The sequence below is a fragment of the Pituophis catenifer genome, unplaced genomic scaffold, assembly GCF_029215685.1.
Source record: "Pituophis catenifer annectens isolate HBS135680 unplaced genomic scaffold, rPitCat1.0.hap2 SCAF_1, whole genome shotgun sequence".
Taxonomy (NCBI): domain Eukaryota; kingdom Metazoa; phylum Chordata; class Lepidosauria; order Squamata; family Colubridae; genus Pituophis; species Pituophis catenifer.
In genome coordinates this window covers 95327195-95341512 of record NW_027256881.1, presented here as the reverse complement: position 1 = coordinate 95341512, position 14318 = coordinate 95327195, and the positions used below count along the sequence as shown (strand labels likewise).

General features: G+C 36.7%; 1 protein-coding gene across 1 annotated transcript in view; it reads right to left on the bottom strand.

The window, feature by feature from the left end:
- The window catches only part of TBC1D32 (TBC1 domain family member 32), a 96202-nt gene that overhangs the window by 17465 nt on the left and 64419 nt on the right, over positions 1–14318 (bottom strand). The window contains exon 28 of the mRNA XM_070952895.1: positions 7542–7625. Coding sequence (XP_070808996.1) covers positions 7542–7625 — 84 coding nt within the window. The remainder of the gene's footprint in view (positions 1–7541; positions 7626–14318) is intronic.

Sequence of the window (14318 nt, the reverse complement as noted above, 5' to 3'; positions counted from 1 at the left end):
ATGATGATTCTTTTTTGTTCCGTACAGTGATAACTACCAGGATTTCAGATATATTCTTATGAACTTGTGCACAAACATTTTAATAATAATTGTGTCTTTAAAAACAGCCTCTAATCCTCCTCAATTCTGAAATCATGAGCAGAGTAAGAAGGCATTCTGCCTGACTGACATTTAGCTTCATTTTCTTTTTAGTCAAAATTGACTTTTGCCTTACATGCTATACAAATAGTAATCTGATAAATATTTGCTGTAGTCAGCGGTGTATACCAGGTGATGTTGATACCAATTCATTGGTATTTTTAATTCCTTGACTTGATTTACCCAAAGAGATTTCTTTGGATATAGGGAGGATCTTCTTCTGAGTAAGGGAGCAGGGAAGGCTACTTGTCCTACACTAAAACAGTTTATTAAATTTGATGAAATACTTTTGAACTAGACCTTGGCAGAATGGACCTGAATGTCTTGTTATTTATTAAACACACTTCAACCCTGGATATCACAGCAATATCTAAGAAACAAACCCAAAGTTCACTGGAATACAGTCCAATAAAAATGAAACCATGAAATATTTCTTTCCATTTTCTGCCTCAGGCAGAGACCGGTGTACCTGAAAAAAAGGAAGAATGAAATATCCTTTCAAAACCTAGGAAGCTTCAAAGCTCCCTATACTGTTGAAGAACAAATTCTCTCAGGCTCCAATTGGCTTCTTTGAAATGGAGGACAAATGATTTGCTCTTTACAATCAATCATATGCCTACCATGGAGAATTTACCGACAAGAACATTCCCGATGTTCTTTTCCAAGCCTGATAATGGTAAGCAAAAGATATAATGGGATTATCCCTTCTTCACATGATTTAAAGGAAGCCAACCTTCTCTCATTTGTGTCTACTCTGTCCATATCCTACAGGAGGAGGTTAATGCTGGAATACCAGGAACTTCTCTCATTGGTAAAGAAGCTCTATATCAGGGGTTTCCAACCTTGGCATCTTAAGACTTGTGGACTTCAACTTCCAGAATTCCACAGTTAGCCATGCTGCAATTCTGGGAGTTGAAGTCCACAAATCTTAAATTGCCAAGGTTGGATACCTCTGCTCTACATTTTGATATAAAAGGAGGAAGTTTTCATATCCTAAGGAAGTCCTTTTCACAGTGTTGGAGACCTACTGCAACTATGATCTTCTTGACAAATTTCAGCTAGAGATGGATAGAGTGACATTTAATGCACATTTTAAAATGCCCCAATTGGAACTTCCCTGACTATTATGAAGCTAGAAAAACATTTAAGTCTTTAGGTTGTTAACATTTCCAAAGTCTGTAGCTTGGAGGGAAGAGAAAATGGCCTTGAATGACAAGAAGAAAAGCTGTACTATGGTAAGAGTCAGATAAATGGAACTTGAGTGCAGACCAAATACATAATTTGAGAAAATGACTCAGACAAGCCCATCCCCAGTTCACATTAAGATAAAGTGTGGGAATGGTGAAGCACATTCAGACTTGCAAAATATTGTTACTATAGCTGTTACATTAAATGTAATTCTGCCCTGTATGGTATTAGTTTTTTTTACTCTGATCTATCTTGTATGGCTGATAGTAGTGCAGGAGGATGCTAAAATATGATGTACACAGCTCATATCTTGAAGGAAATGACACTATATTTTTATACAGTTTTACAAATACATTCTTACAATCTGATGAGCAAACTTAGTTGTCTAATACTTGTTTGAGTTAATCGTACAAGAATTTTTAAAATCTTTTAAAATCCCTATCCATGACTGCAAGAGTAAGAAATGTAGATTCACCATAGTATGTTCAGATTTTAATCCCAATCAACAAGGACCTCATGATAGATCACGTAATGTGAAATAATTAAAATGTAACATAAATTTTAAAATCTCATAGGATCAGTATAAAGGACGTTGTAGAATCATATCTTGAAGAATTAAAAACTACAAACTCTTTAACAATGGCTAGGAAATCTCAAAAAGGAAACAAAATAATTCCCTGCAGTTTTCTTGGGCAACATTTTTAGAAATGGTTTGCCATTGTCTCCTTTCTAGGGCTAAGAAAGAATGACTGGCCCAAGGTCACCGATCTGGGTTTGTGCCTCAGGTGGGACTAGAATGCAAAGCCTCTGGGTTTCTAGCCTGATGATAAATCTACTTTCCAACTAAAATACTGCTCTGTATTTTGATATTTACAGATGAACACTATTTTGGGCAAAGTTTAAGACATTTCACAACTTTATAAAATTACTGTAAGTTATACTTGATGCTTCAGATTTTATTACTACCTTAAAATGAAAATAATATGAATGATCTACTCTAGATATAATTAAATAAGACATATTCAGCTCGAAGTACTAACATAGCATTAAGTTAGCCAGCATTAAAAAAATGTCTCTTCAAAGTGAATTATAAGTAAGTGTTCCTTTGACAAGAGTTTTTCAAGGACAGAAAAAAAGATTAATACCAAATGTGCAGATATTTTCTTTAGAGGATGCAGTTAATCCCAACGAATCAAATAATAACCACACAAATGAAAATACTTGTAGAAGTCCACAAAAGAAAAAAAATATTCTTTTAAAAACTAATTCCCAAATGGGCAAATGCATTATATTTTATAAGTATGTGATTATTGCTGAGTCTTGCAATAAAATGAAACCATAAACATGGAATTTATCTGTTTACAAGCAATGGCAGTTTTGTTTTCCTTGGTACTGACTTGTGCCTTGAAGTTTTCTCAGAAAAAAAGAGGCAATTACTTTAATGGTTCTCCCCAAAGCCTTGGTCTAGGAGGGAGGAGGCCATCTATACCTTTCTTCCACAAGACTGGGGCAGCTTTGAAAATGCTTTCAACAATTACCACCAGTTGCAGAGTTGCATTCTATATTTGCTGAAATTTGAGTGATCTAATACAATATTCCAGTCTTGAGGTAATAAAACCATGAATAAGTGTTGCCAGGGACATCTCGTGGCATTAAACCATTTCCATCCTCCTCATATGCCAATGGCGCATACAACAATAAATGATAGGCAAACAAGACATTCAGATATTCATTGTTTGGAAGATTTATTTCCTAATTTCTTATTTTGCAGTCACTTCTAATTTTTTTGTGACATCATACACATATTCTAACCAGGGCTCTCTAACTGCTTCTTCACATTCTTGCGAGCTCATATTTATATCAATATCTTCTACCTAAATGTAGCTTTGCTTGAAAAGTACACAATTTAATTTCAGTGCTCTCTATCCAATGATGTCAATATGATGAATTCTCTTTTATCTTTTGTTAGATATCTGCTACTCAATTTCCATGCCAAACTCTATTTCCTGCATTGTTCTGTAGACTGAGACCAAATGTTCCTGTTATTCCAGTTGCTATTTTCCTTTCAGAGTTAGCAGTATTATAATTAGAAAGACATCTTTCTGTGTTATTATAAGTTGCCATAGAGCTATTCAACTTCTGCTTCCTCTGTTTCAATGGTTAGAACATAATATATTGCCTTGAACTCAAAACTAGATTCATTCTGGGGGCTGCACCTGAGCACTTTTTTGTTAATAAAGATGGCTATCCCACTTCTTCTAGATTTTTGTGAAATGATACATATGATTCTACAGCAAGTCCTTTATACTGATTGTACGTGATTTTAAAATTTAGGTTACATTTGAATTATTTCACATTACATGATCTATCATGAGGTCCTTGTTGATTGGGATTAAAATCTGAATATACTATGGTGAATCTTTCTACATTTCTTACTCTTGTAGTCATGAGCAGGGATTTTAAAAGATTTTAAGAGTTCTTGTACAATGAACTCAAGCAAGTACTGCAGCTACTTCAGCTGACTGCTAGTTCAGCAAATCAGTGGATCAAATCTCACCGGCTCAAGGTTGACTCAGCCTTCCATCCTTCCGAGGTGGGTAAAATGAGGACCCAGATTGTTTGGGGCAATATGCTATTTAGTATACTGTCTTTGGTGTAAGCTGCCCAGAGTCCTCGGAGAGTGGGCGACATAGAAATATGAATAATAAAACAGAATAAATAAATACTGGATAACTAAGTATATTAATCTGTATTGATTTCACATGATCCATTTGGTACAGTTTGCTCATCAGAGTGTAAGAATGTATTTGTAAAACTATGCATAAAAATATAGTGTCATTTTCTCCAAGATATGAGCTGTGTACACCATATTTGAGCATCCTCCTGCATTACTGTCAGCCCAATAAGAAAGATCAGAGTAAGAAACTAATGCAAGAGAACTTTGCTATATTATCTATTTCAATCCATTTCAGCTTGCTGAATCAGTCTTGATACTTCTGCTGTGACCGTAACAAGTTCCAGTCTTGTTACCTTAGTTTACGGTTCTGACATTCCATGAATCAATGCTCTACTTACCTCTGCAACCTCAAACTTTTTTCTCTCTCTCTTGGAATGTCAAGAACTGGACATTCTTTTGGATTTAATCCAGCCGTATCATAAACACTACTGCTACTCATACCTACAGGCTCTTTTTCAATTGCTTGTTGGAGACCTTTCAACCTTGGGGGAAATCATGTTGGCCTTGACTTAATTTAGAATGCCCACTTGGCCCTTTTATAGAATAGCAGAATGTGTTGCCTCTTAGCTTTTCTATAGCATATTCATCATAGGTTTCTTCAGGGAATGTATACGGTCAACACTATAGCTCACGGTGTCAGTGCAATACACAAGCCCCTTCACCACTGCAGCGTAATGATCCATGAAGGAAACCACTTATTAAATATCACTTGATAAGGAATGAGAGAACGTGCCATCTCAAATAAATTGGTTAATCAAGTGTGAAACTGGTGTTCACACCATATATTTCAAATGGAAATAAAGACCATAAAATTTAATGTTATCTCAGAGCCAAAAAAAAGTAAAAATAACCCCACAATACAGAAAATTAGCACATCAATTCTAATATGTACAAACAACAATAAGTAATAATATAGGGGAGACCTCAGTTTTAAGTATTAAGATAGAGGGCATTATTACGTAACAAATTATTTTACATTTGTTTATCAATACTACACCCAACTGTAGAAGTAAAATTTAAGCAACATTATTTTTTACAAACATTAACATTTTAGGAAACATAGTTAATATTGACATAACTTTTTTTCTCTATTGTTAAAGGCTTAAGTTATCTAACTCAACCTAGTTTCAATTCAATTTCTTGCTTAATCATGGCAATTGGGTCTGGAATATCCATCACTGAGTGATGTGGCATCACTTAGCAATAGTAATCACTTACCAGTGCTAAGCAGGAATCAAAGGTTCTTAAGTGAGGAGATCCTGTGACTGGAATTTGCAACTTTCTGCAGCTTTCAACAAGCAAAGTCAACGGGGAAGGTGGTAGAAAAATCATAAGTCCGGGGGGGCTTGCAAGCAAGCTAGTGGGCAGATAAGTACTATGAAGTCCAGATGGATGGGTGGGATACTGCAGCACCATATGAATATGGGCAGGTGGAGTGCAGTAACACAAATATAAGTGAGCAGAAAATGAGATGCTACAGTACTACTTGAGAATGGCAAGCAGCGAAGGGCTACTGTGGCACTACACAAGTAGAAAGGTGTGTGCTATAGAATATATGTGAGGTGTTGCAACGAGGTACATACTACAAGTGCAAGATCCCTAAGATCTCCATAGCAGGCTCCTCTGGAGAAGAAGCAGTGCGAGTAACTGACAGGAGCAACTTGCAACCCTCTCTGCAGGCTTCCTTGTTGACTGCTTTCGGAAGCTGGCAGGGAAGGTGATCCAGTGACTGTGGGATACTGCAAGTATTCTAAATTGACAACCACTCAAATCACAATCACGTGATGGTGGGCTGCTGTGACAGCCAGTAATCAGAAGTGCCATTTGTTCAGCACCATTACAAATTAGAACCATCAGTGAATAACCAAGGAGTATCTACAATCCTTAGTCAGTACTACATAAAAACCACTGTACTCAATAATGTACTACTAATAATATAATCTCTCTCTGTATGTGGTGTCGGTGTATGTTTATATATATATACAACTCTCTCTCTCTCTCTCTCTCTCTCTCTCTCTCTCTCTCTCTCTCTCTCTCTCTCTCTGTGTGTGTGTGTGTGTGTGTGTGTAACTGTGTGTCTATAAAAATCAGTTAATGAGGAAGGTGTGCTCCAATTTACTTCTTCTTGCCACTCTAGCAAGACATGTAAAACCTCTAATAAGCATTTTGAAGTAACAGAGTCCCACACCTGGGTTGTTCCCCCTTCACAATATCTTAATTTAAAACTGGCAGATATAAATATTATAGCTTCACTAATTTCCCCAGTATCTCATATACTAAGCTAGAAGCCAATTGGATGCCACTTATGAAATAGAAATAGAAAAGGGCAAAATACTCTCCCATATATACATAATGTGATTTTCATTATTTGAAACTAGGAGAGCTGCAAAGTCATATGCAGCTCAATGTTTTGTTTGGGCAGAATATTAAGGTAACTCATCCAAGTCATTTATACATTTTCCCATGGTAACAAGCTGTATTCTCACTCAGTTATATAGAAGAGTGCTCCTCCAGATCAATACTGGTAGGCAACCCTGAGTTAACTCTTTTTTATTACCATTAAAAACTACAGTTATATAAATGTCAATATATGAGCTTAATATTCTCCTTCACTTTTAAAACTCTCGCCAAAATTAATGTGATTTTTCCTGATTTGCACATTTTAATGGATTCAAATCCCGAGAGATTTCAGAGCAGCTGGATGAACAGTGTTATTTTAATTTTAACCACTCAAGGGTTTAGAAAGCCACTGTAATTTAAGGTAATCAATTTCTCATTTCCAGAAACATGATAACATAGAATATCAATGCACTGTCCTGAAACCCACTTCCATATCAGATTGATTCTATTCCCCAGAATGCTAAACTCAAGCCTTCTTATGCTCCTTGTGTTCTGATACTTAGCCAAGGTGTTTTATGTGCTTGGATATGAGTTCTGGCTGTACTAGGTAATCTGCTGACATTGCAAATCTCAAATCTATCAGGTTTCTTTAAAAAATAGTAAGACATACTAAGATTTTGTTTTTACATTCCGTCATTCTATTTGGATTTCTTGTATCTGCTATTTCTTGTATTTGCAATAAACTATTTTTTATACTTTAATAGGAAAGAATAGACAGACATATTGCCAGTATCTAATTAATAATTGTTTAAAAAATTTAGTTGAAATGTATTTTTTTATGGTAATCTAGAAATTGAACTTTTGGCTCAGGTCATAATATTCAAATAAAATAACATTCAAAACAATAACCGTTCTGTTAATATATATTTATATATTACGTTTGTATGCTATATTTTTGTTTTGGGGCCAAGAATTAAAAGCAGGCAAAGCAATATGGGTACTGTATAAATCAATCACATCAACCTAAGCCAGAAATGCTCTCTCCACAGCTCCATTTAGCTTCAAAAGAGAAGCTTGAATAGGAAAGTGTCTTTCTTTTAGTTCACTAATGCAGGCAGAATAATAATTGGAAAATTACCTTCATACACTTTGCTGCTGAAATAATGTTCTGATGGTATTTCAAAGAGGTGCAACACAATTTTTTCAATTAATTCTGCCAAATCTGCAATAAGACAAAATGATTAAAGCAAGAGTACCATAAAATAAAATGCAGAACCAAAGCAACAACTAAATTAAAGCATATAGGTGAGTAAAGCAATTTGAACTGCATGTTTATTCATACTTGCAGAGCAAAAACCATTCAAAACTTACCATCTAGTTTTGTATTCATAATATTCCCAATTTAAATTAAATTTTTAATGGCTTCACTGACAATCTATTCAGTGTAAACTGAAAAGGAAACATTTGTTATGCTTAGATTCTCAAAGGATTGCTTCAGAATATGTCAGACAGTTTTAGCATAAGGAAAATTAGCTGTAATTACATTCAATGTCTATGTTTGCCTACTGAGGAGAAAAGTTTGGCTTTCATTTTGATATAAAGGTCAGCATATTTCAGAGTTTGTGATAAAGAGCTCTAGGTCAGCAATCCACATCAGCCATCCACGCCTTTTGCATAAAAAGTCACTTTTCAGGCAGAGTTGTTTGAATTGAGCAAGATTACCTCAAAGGGCAATAAATTCCATATGCATTTTTTGCATGAAGTAGTGTCTCTATGCTAAATGTTATAGGCCAACAAACAAACAAATGTACTGTATGTGCAATGATATTTTATTTCAGTATAAGCAAGATCCTTTTATTTATGTGGCTTTATTATGAATGGTGGTACCAAAAGTTTGACAATTAGACTGATCATTGCTTATTCTCGTATCCAGGGGTGTCAAACTCAAGACCTGTGGGGTACTTCATCTGGCCCATGAGGTCGCCCTGGAAACAGCAAAAGACTGGCCCACAGTGCTTCTGCCAGAGAAAAGGGGGCTTCCGAGCTGCGTTTTCCTCTGCCACAGCCTCCTGCAACAAACTGCCAGTGAAAACGGAGCTCGGGAGGACCAGTGAAAACAGGAGTTTGGGTGGGCAGAAGCACCGCGAGCCCTGCACATTGCAGTTTATCTAGTTTATCAGTTTACACAGTGAATATCCATATGTTAAAAGACACAGATACTCATAACAGGCCCTGAAATGGAAGTCATGATTGTAGCCCATCCAGTTTTTGTACTTGAAAAGAAGGAAGCAAATAAGCATTTTCTGCAAATGCAGCAAAACGGGGTTTGGGAGATGGGAACATATCCAATCTGTCAAAAGATGGAAAGTAATCAAAATGTCCAAGTTCTGCAGTAGCTCATGCTTCCAGTGTTTTTCAAAAAGGAACTTCAGGCTGAGGAAATTAGCTTTAGAGGTTATAATCTTAGACTTCGGTATAAGGTTACAAGGCAAACTGCCAGCAGCTCTTTTTCCGGTTACTGATGGTTCAATATTGAAATATAACAATTGCTAGCTTTTGCTAATCTATTATTTCTATTTCTATATCTATTCTCACTGAATAATAGGAAAGCCAATCTAAGTACCAGATGGAGAAATAAATAATGTGCCTTACATAAACTAATCTCACCCGATGTTCTAATGCATTCCCTAGTTTTATTGTTTCAGATAATTGAAGACACATTCTTGTTCCTGGTCTTTCTCAGGTGATTCTAAATTGAGGAATTAAATTAAAAAGATGACCCTGGTCCTAAATTATACAATTGCAAGAAAAAGTATGTGAACCCCTTGGGATTACGTGGAGTTTTGCATGAATTGGTCATAAAATGTGCTCTGAACTTCATCTAAGTCACAACAATAGAAAAACACAGTCTGCTTAAAATAATACTACAAAAACATTAGATGTTGCCATGGTTTAATGGAACATAACATGTAAACATTCACAGTGCAGGGAGGAAAAAGTATGTCAACCTTTGGACTTAATAACTGGTTGACCCTCCTTTGGCAGCAATAACCTCAACCAAATGTTTCCTGTAGTTGCAGATCAGACCTGCACGACGATCTGGAGTAATTTTGGACCACTCCTCTTCACAAAACTGTTTCATGTAGTAATATTCTTGGGATGTCTGGTGTAAATTGCTCTCTTAAGGTCATGCCACAGCATTTCAATCGGGTTGAGGTCAGGACTCTGACTGGGCCACTCCAGAAGGCATATTCTGTGCTGTTGAAGCCATTTTTTTGTTGAATTACTTGTATGCTTTGGGTCATTGTCCTGTTGCATCACCCATCCTCTGCGGAGCTTCAGTTGGCGGACAGATGGTCGTACGTTTTCCTGCAAAATGTCTTGATAAACTCTGGAATTCATTTTCCCATCAATGACAACAATCTGTCCAGGCCCTGAGGCAGCAAAGCAGCCCCAAACCTTGATGCTCCTTCTGCCATGTTTAACAGTGGGGATGGTTTTGATGTTGGTGTGCTGTGCCTTTTTTTCTCCACACATAGTGTTGTGTGTTCTTCCCAAACAACTCAATTTTGGTTTCATCTGTCCACGATATATTTTGCCAGTAGTGCTGTGGAACATCCAGGTGCTCTTTTGCAAACTTCAAACGTGCTGCAATATTTTTTTGGGACAGCAATGGCTTCCTCCGTGGTGTCCTCCCATGTCCTCCATTCTTGTTTAATGTTTTCCTTATTGTAGATGTGTCAACAAAAATGTTAGCATGTGCCAGAGATTTCTGTAGGTCTTTAGCTGACACTCTAGGATTCTTCTTTACCTCATGAAGCATTCTGCGCTGTGCTCTTGCAGTCATTTTTACAGGACGACCATGCCTAGGGAGACTAGCAACAGTGCTAAACTTTCTCCATTTGTAGACAGTCTGTCTTACCGTGGACACATGAACATCAAGGCTTTTGGAGATACTTTTGTAACCCTTTCCAGCTTCATGCAAGTCAACAATTCTTGATCGTAGGTCTTCTGAGAGCTCTTTTCTGCAAGGCATGGTTCACATCAGACAGTGCTTCTTGAAACCAGTACACCCAAAACAGGTGTGTGTTTTTAAAGGGTAGGACAGCTGTCAGCAACACATCCAATATCATCACACTGATTGGAGTCAAGGTTGGCTCACTCCTGGCTCCAATTAGCTCTTGGAGAAGTCATTAGGCTAGGGGCTCACATACTTTTTCCTCCCTGCACTGTGATTGTTTACATGTTATGTTCCATTAAACCATGGCAACATCTAATGTTTGTGTAGTATTATTTTAAGCAGACTGTGTTTTTCTATTGTTGTGACTTAGATGAAGTTCTGAGCACATTTTATGACCAATTCATGCAAAACTCCATGTAATCCCAAGGGGTTCACATACTTTTTCTTGCAACTGTACCTACATTTCCAGGAGATGGATAAGTTATAGGATGGTTACCAGAATCCTGAAATTCAATAGAACTTCTGCTTAAAAGTGTGAAAAATGGGAAACCAGTTTGCATTAATTCTTTAAAAAATAATCATGTAAGTGGTTCTGGGAATGGACCATCAACCTTCCCAAAACAAAAAACAAACAAAAAAAAAAAAAGCTGAACTCCCAGATATATTATTAAGAAATACGAACAACACCGACAAACAACATATGGCATTTAAATACAATATCCCAATAAAGTTGTCACAGAACATTTCATTTCAGAAGCTAAACAATTTTCCTTAAATTCACAATGTTGCTCTATGTAATCATATTATTTTCCTATTTGGTCTCGTAGGGGTTTGCAAGTTTTTTTTCAAAAAAAATTGAAAGAAAGCCTACATGAAGGAGTTCCTGAAAAAAGCTTTGATAAGCACCATAGGAAAATGCTTGCCTTGTCCAACTTATCCTTATCAAAGCTGAAACACATGATGCTTCTGGTTTGTGTAGGTACATCTGCTTCAGGAATGAGAACTTTGTTGCCACAACAGGGCATTTTTTTTTCTCGAGGCAAATCTAAATTACCTTGTACTGGTCCAATATCTATATCAAAAGTGAAATCATTTGTAATTTGCTAGTTCTTTTTTAGCCTGTATGTACAGAATAAAAAGTTACTCAGAAATACTTACCGTATTTTTCAGAGTATAAGACACACCTTTTTCCCCCAAAAAAGAGGGTGAAAATTTTGATGTGTTTTATACTCTAAATGTAGCCCTGCCCAGCCTCGCAAATGGAGATTTCAGAGGCTGAAAGAAGCCTCTGAAAAAAGCTTCAGAAAAAAAGCCTCTGAAAGGCTTTTATCTAAAATAATATGGCAAGCAACAAAAGAAGAATCAGTAAAGGTTCTAACCAAACTATGTTAACAAATCTGGAGAATGACACAATAACCAACAGATTGGAAGAGGTTAATCTACATACCAATACCAAAGAAAGGAGATTGAACAGAGTACAGATAGTCGTTCAGAATAAAAGCCTCTGAAAGAAGCTTCAGAAAAAAAGTCTTTTTTTTCTGAAGCTCTGTTTCGGAGGCTTTCAGAGGCAGAAAAAAAAGCAAGGCACAGAACTCACAACCAATGAACCTGTTGCTAAAATTCACCTCTGGAAACAGCTGATTGGGGGTAATCCAGGAGGCCGATCCACCCACCAATCAGCTTTTTTCTTATTTTCCTCCCCAAAAACTAAGGTGCGTCTTATACTCCAAACAATACAGTAGTTGATTCTTTAAAGATGAAAATTCATACAACTTTTTTTCAGAATTATAACTTCCTTTCCAATGTTGCTTAAAGACTGGAGGGCTTTGCAGAGATCTCAATCTGAAGAGGGTGAACACCCACATAGTCCCTGTCAATTACCTCTTAATTCAAATATGATTTTTTTTCCAAGATTCTCTTGGCCTTCCTAAAGTGTCTCAAAACCTGGCTCTGCCAATTGGCTTAAGGCCCCAAAAGAGGTGTTCCACACTGGAGGTAAGTTAAGTTAAGTTTACTTTATTGTCATTGCACCTCGTACAATGAAATTAAATGCCATCTTCAGTGTACATTATAACTATAAAAATAAAACACAAACACACATCCTTCACATTCTATACAATTGAACTGAAAACCCGATATTGCATTAGCACTGCACTATACAGTAGAATTCAATAGAGTTTCTGTAGAAGCTGTTTTTCAGTCTATTTTCAGTCCTTGTTTTTATTATCCTGTACTGTCTGCCAGATGGTAAAAGTTGAAAAAAAGGGTGCCCAGGATGAGATGGATCTTTAAGAATGTTTTGAACTTTCTTAAGGCAGCGGGAGCTATAAAGCTCTTCCAAAGAGGGGAGAGGGCAACCAATGATCCTCTGGGCAATGATGTTAACCCTCTGGAGTGCTGTCCTATCTGCCACTGTGCAATTGGCAAACCATACATAGATGCAGTAAGTTAAAATACTCTCTATGGTGCAGCGGTAGAAGGTCACCAGCAATTTTTCATTCAGTTGTTGTTTCCTGAGAAGTCTCAGGTAGTATAATCTCTGCTGGGCCCTTTTGACCAGTGCTGCAATGTGAGTGCCCCAGGTCAGGTCCTCTTTTATTATAACACCTAGAAACTTAAAACTGGCCACTTGCTCCACTCAGTGTCCATTGATAAGCAAGGGCTGGATGTCTGATCTATTCCTTCTGTAGTCCACTATAAGCTCCTTGGTCTTATTGGTGTTAAGGACCAAGTTATTGTAGTGGACCAAAAAAAGTCCCACCTCCGCCCCATTGTGCATCAGTTCTTAATTTGCCCATTTTTTCTTAATTTTTAATGTTTAACATTTTTAACATTTTAGTGTTTTATATTTTTGATTTTAGGATGTTTTAAATTTAAATTTCAATAAATAAATATATTTATTATAGCAGTTTCAGAGGGCAGATGCTGGATCTCAGAGAAAAGTGCAACTGTTTTTTAAAATTCCTTACAAGTACTATATGCATGCCCATTGCTGGCTCTTAATCACATTTTTGCCCTTCAAATCTGGATTTCTGCACGGTCCTCACATGCATTTATTTCTCAACTAGTATTTCTCTGTCATTTCTTTTAGTTGCTGCTGCAAGCAAAGAAATATATCAGCCTTCACATTTTGATGTTAACAAGAGTAAATATCCTTAAACTGTTTTTGTTTGTCATCCCAGAAAAGTCATTTGGATAGCTGATGTGACCTATTTTAAACCCAATTCAGTTGATTTCCTTCCCCTTGCAAGTTAATTAATTTTAAAAACCAAGTTTTTAAAATTAATTAACAGTTTTCATATTTTTTTTATTAAGTAAATGTTTTCCCTGAAAATGCTTACATATTTTTATATTCATCAGGCTACACTTGATTGACATTCAAGGCAAAGTGTAGGCTGGTGCTATACTATGAACACACAAATTAGTGGTGTGCACACTGTACTCTAACATATTTTGAAAGCTTGCCTAAATACACTTTTAGAACTGCTAGACAAACAAGAGGATTAAAAACAGAAACATGCTATAATGCAAGCCTTCCATTAAGGATATTTTTCTTATACAATCAGAACCTGCACATGGAAGGGATACCATTCAACAGGATAACGGGTGCATCCAGTTTTGAGAAGTATAGATTGGAGCCACACTCCCAAATTGGGTAAGGGCGGCTAAAACGTAGGTGGGCCCAATCAAATTAAATAAATTTAGATTCACCCACAAAGATTTACCCTACATACATACCTGTGTTTCCCCGAAAATAAGACCCTGTCTTATATTTTTTGAACCCCGAAATAAGTGCTTGGCCTTATTTTTGGGGAGGTCTTATTATTTTGGGGCGTGTGGAGCAAGACGGGGCTCCTTTTGCCGTCTGACCTGATTTCCAGATCTGTCTCCCTAACCCTAACCAGAGGAAATGGCGGGGACCGGCTGTGCATGTGTTTAAATATTTTCAGGGAG